Here is a 4,966-nt window from a genome sequence, read left to right as displayed (position 1 = left end):
TCCCCTCAGAAATGTCCGGGAACTTGCAGGTGCCTTGGTGGAAGAGTGGGGTAACATCTCACAGCAAGAACTGGCAAATCTGGTACAGTCCATGAGGAGGAGATGCACTGCAGTACTTAATGCAGCTGGTGGCCACACCAGATACTGACTGTTACTTTTGACCCCCCTTTGTTCAGGGACACATTATTCCATTTCTGTTAGTCACATGTCTGTGGAACTTGTTCAGTTTATGTCTCAGTTGTTGAATCTTATGTTCATACAAATATTTACACATGTTAAGTTTGCTGAAAATAAACGTAGTTGACAGTGAGGACGTTTATTTTTTTGCTGAGTTTATTAGCCTAAAATAAAAATCAGCCACAAATACCAATAAAAATGTCAATTGTCTTAACAAAAATTATCTATACTATAGATTACAGGAATGTCAAACTCATTCCATGGAGGGCTTAGTGTTAAACCATGCAAGGGGAGTTCCTTACTAATTAGTGACCTTGATTCATCAATCAAGTACAGGTTTGCAGCAAAAACCCGCAGACACTTGGCCCCCTGTGGAATGTGTGACACATTTGCTCTACAAATTTGTGATTTCTTAATCTGTTCATTCCTTTTCCACAATGGTATTATGTGCGGAGTGCAAATTCAAAAGGTATAAAAGACTAAGAATAATGATTTGCCTCCTTCAAGTACTTGCCACCCTCCCTCATGCTCACAAACTGAATAAGAAAACTGTCTTTATTCACCAGGCAGGACTTGACAGCAGCAGTCTGGTTAATGCCATGTCTGCCCCAAAGTGGGACGCCTTGCACTTTAGTCATTGTCGGAGCCCTCAGGGGGCAGGAATATCAAGGAATCATGAAAGTTGTGCCCATACGGGCGTAGTCTGTAAACTCCAAACATCATGACCTGCATCTGGTTTGGTGACATTCCGCTGAAGGTGATGGCTAAGTCAGAGCAGCAGCCCTCCACCACGTCCAAGTTTTTTTTGTCCATGCTGTCTTGGATGAGTGAACCCACACTCTTACTGTTGAACAGCCTCTTGCCCTGGATGTCCTCGCCATTCTCTGCAAAGACCCCGGTGTACTTCAGACATATAGCTAATTGTTTCTCCTCGCTCAGCTTCCACAGGGCTCTGCCTCGCTCCGGACACTTGTCCTCGTCCTTGAACACATTCACCAGCCTCTTGAGTGCCTCATAGCTCAGCACGATGCCGCTCTGGTACTCCACGTACTCCAGTTCACCCGATTTCATGGCATGGCCAATGTAGAAGGGCTCGTTGGGGTCCTTTGCCAGAACGAGGTACTTGAGGTTCTCGATGATGGCGAAGGTGGTGGACCGCGCCACGAAGAACCAGCGCAGGTCGCCGGCATTGTCATATGCGTGCTTCAGGGCCTTGCGCAGCTTGGCCCACTCGTCCTGTTCGTTAAGGTCCACCGCTTCCAGAGCTTTGGCTGACTCAGAGCTGTAGAATACGGCGTTGTCGCAGTGTTTACCCCAGGTGTCCTTGGCTGTGGACCAATACACCAGGACAGAAGGCTGAACCATGATGACGCAATAGACTCGCACTCTCTGGCTCAGCTCCATCATCTGGGAATCAGACAGGCTCTGTAGCTCGTCCTTGGTGGGAGCCTTGATGTGGTGGTGGTGGTGGTGGTCCTCTGGGCTGGACTGCATGCCTGGTGTAAAGCTCCCCAACAGGGACAACAACAGGCAGAATGTGCCTCCCAGGGCTATCCCCTTCATAAAGGAGCTGCCTTCCGACAACATGTTTGTCAACAGCACACGCTGAAAGTAGGAACAAACCATTAATTCACCATATTACTAATCAAACTGGATACTCATGACCGTTAAAGAACACGCTAGTTACATACCTAACAAGTGACTGTCATTTCATGTTATTCGAGTGTGTTGCTAGCTAACTGTTACTGTTAGTAAGCTAACTTTTTGCTGTTAGCATTAGCAAGGACATGACTCAACTGTCAGTGCAAACTTATAAAACTATTTAATGGCTGGCTGGCTACCCTAGTTATAACTTGACAAGCAGGTTACAAGTAATGAAGCAAGGCGAATAGCTAGTTAGCTTGATTTCTAGCGAACGTTACAGATAGCTAGCTAGATTAGCTAGTCACAAAAATGCACATCTCATTAAGAGAAACGTTTCAACCCCCCCCAAAAAAAATAAGAAAGAAAGAAAACACTTACCTAAAAACGACTGCAGCTGACAGAGAATTCCCTCCTTTCCTTTTTAGTTTCCACTCCTGTCGAAGGAGGTTTCCGTATGCTGATATACCTCAGGGTTGCAAGCTAGCTGTTGGATTTACAAACACAACGAACTTCCGGGTTCTTCTCCTTTGCTATCATGGCGTTCGCACATCTTGTTTGTGAATGCCGCCACCTACTGTGTACAATCACTTTACATTTGTGATACAAAAAATAAAATGGGGGGGGGGGAATTGCACACCAACCAACCATACACCTATATACCGCTATTTCATAAAGAATCTCAAAACATCTTATAACTCTTCTTGCAGTAAAATCTCATACACCCAGGTACTTCACTGCAGCTGCCACCCACACTCATTAAAAAAAACACTACCCCATTCCACTACTTTGACTCTATTTTCTCCTGAACCATGCCTATGGCCTGGAAGGATGGGGCACCCCCACTCAACACACCCTGTAACTCTTCAGAAGTCAAATCTCGTTTACCCAAATACTTCTCTGCAGCTGCGACCGCCAACATCTATTTTCTGTGATTTATGTTCCATTTCTGCGATACAGTTGATAACCATTGGTATGAAAGCTAAGAAGCCAACCTTACTGAAGCTCAAAACACTCAATGGCCTCTCCCACTGTACTGACACAAATCTACTACTCACCGGGATCACAGTTGCCAGGTCAAGCAAATATTTCTAGCCCAATGACCACTCAAGACCTGCCCAAAAGGCTTGAAAACTAGCCCAATAAAAAAATTTCACAGCAAGAGAGGAGGCCATATTTTTACATTATCATACATTATCATACATTATCGAGCCAACTAAGAAGGAATATCATAGTAACTTGTAACGACGTTAGAAGCAAAATGTAGGTTTCCTCAAAATAATAATTATTGCAAGATATGACGTGACGTAATAAAGGAATTTGAATATGTGTCAAGAGAAAAGATAATTGCTCTCATTAAACTCACCAGATCATTTGCACAAGGGGGTATGGTATATGGCCAATATACCAAGGGCTGTTCTTAAGCATGACGCAACTCGGAGTGCCTGGATATAGCTGTTAGCCGTGTTGGCCATATACCGCAAACCCCGGGGGTGCCTTATTGCTAATATAAACTGGTTAGCAACGTAATTACAACAGTAAAAAGTAATATTTTGTCATACCCCTGGTATATGGTCTGTTATAAACTGGGTGGTTCGAACCCTGAATGCTGATTGGCTGACAGCCGTCGTATATCAGACCATATACCACGGATATGACAAAACATTTATTTTTACTGCTCTAATTACGTTGGTAACCAGTTTATAATAGTAATAAGGTCCCTCAGGGGTTTGTGAGATATGGCCAATATACTAAGGCTAAGGGCTGTACATAGGCACTTTGCGTTGCATCGTGACTAATAACAGCCCTTAGCCGTGGTATATTGGCCATATACCTCACCCCCTCGGGCATTATTGCTTAAATATACCACGGCAATCAGCATTCAGGGCTCGAACCAGGTTTATAATTGTAAATAAATCCTCTTTGCACATGTGCATAACTGTAGATACACCCGACAGATCTCAATCTATGAGCAAGAAAAACTTGGATGAACTGAATTTTTTTTAATGTTAGGCTATTTTCTGGCAATTTTGCTGTTATTATGTGCCAAATGTTAAGACTACAAATGGCCCATTTGCGAGATTGATGTATCATTCCAATAGGTATAGGCTACAGACTAAAATCTTGGTTTATGATTGTAATTAAGTTTTGCCATGGTTTGCTTTGATAAAAGCAGGTATACTATAGCCCCTGATAGGCAGGCATACATCTCATTTCAGATAGTCTACAGTAGCCTAGACAAGATGTAGGCAAGATGTGAACTGAACGATTTAGCAGCTTGCTTAGTTCAAATTAAAATACTAATTTATTCAACATGAATAGCGAGTTGATGAAGAGGTAAGAAGTGCTTGTGTTTATCAATAGCCTGCTGGAATAGGTTACTGAGAATGGGGTAATAATTTCAATCACTGAATTAAATATTAATAATATGTATATGAACTGAATATACTTGTCAACAACAGCCAGTGTTTACTTTTTAGAATTTGTTTTACCTGTAGCCTAATCTGACAACTGTTACCGTCAATCTGATGCGCTCTATCAACTGATCTGCAATTGCGATAGCTTTGAAAATTTCAAATTTAATTAACTAAACATGTCCATTAGTAATTGCATAGTAACACAATGCTACAACAACAATAAACTGAAGTTATAGGCTATATTTATTAAATTAGTTTGCCAGCTCCAGGTAGGCTACACAAGTGCCACAAATTGATTTGCAATGACTACAGTGATATCGTAATTTCAACATATCTATTGTATCAAATGGTAGCCTACAAGGACATACACATTAAGGCTACTTGATGGCCAACAGAGGGAAATGTATAATTCTTCACATTTAGCCTAATGTCAGTCTCATTGAGGCCTTTTCCCCATAAAAAGAACCACGCGAGGGAGTACCATAACTTCAAATTTCCATTCGGGCAGCCCCCGAGACCGAATAACTGAACATGCATAAAGCACTTCGCTTGATACCGTTTTCTTTGAAATTAAGCAGTCGACATTAGAATGCAGTTTAAACCACCTCCGAGCGAATTTATGTAATGCGCTCTAGTGCGCCCAACGTCTTTTTCCAGTGCTTTGTCTCCATTATTTCTTGATGTGCATCAGTTCTAGTGTATTCATGTTTTATAGAAGATGGGTTGGAAAT

At 42.2% G+C, this 4,966-nt stretch overlaps 1 protein-coding gene across 1 annotated transcript; it reads right to left on the bottom strand.

The window, feature by feature from the left end:
- Positions 1 to 311: 311 nt before the first annotated feature.
- Positions 312 to 2,396, bottom strand: LOC139574504 (C1GALT1-specific chaperone 1-like). The gene is made up of 2 exons (XM_071399148.1): positions 2,200 to 2,396; positions 312 to 1,782 (listed from the first exon to the last, which is right to left on the bottom strand). Exon 2 carries the CDS (start codon positions 1,762 to 1,764, stop codon positions 808 to 810), a length of 957 nt encoding a protein of 318 aa, XP_071255249.1. The 5' UTR covers positions 1,765 to 1,782; positions 2,200 to 2,396; the 3' UTR covers positions 312 to 807.
- Positions 2,397 to 4,966: the final 2,570 nt, after the last annotated feature.

Source organism: Salvelinus alpinus, chromosome 4 (assembly GCF_045679555.1).
Source record: "Salvelinus alpinus chromosome 4, SLU_Salpinus.1, whole genome shotgun sequence".
In the NCBI taxonomy this organism is placed as follows: Eukaryota; Metazoa; Chordata; class Actinopteri; order Salmoniformes; family Salmonidae; genus Salvelinus; species Salvelinus alpinus.
The sequence above is the reverse complement of the archived record's forward strand: the minus strand, read 5'-3'. Positions and strand labels throughout refer to the sequence as shown.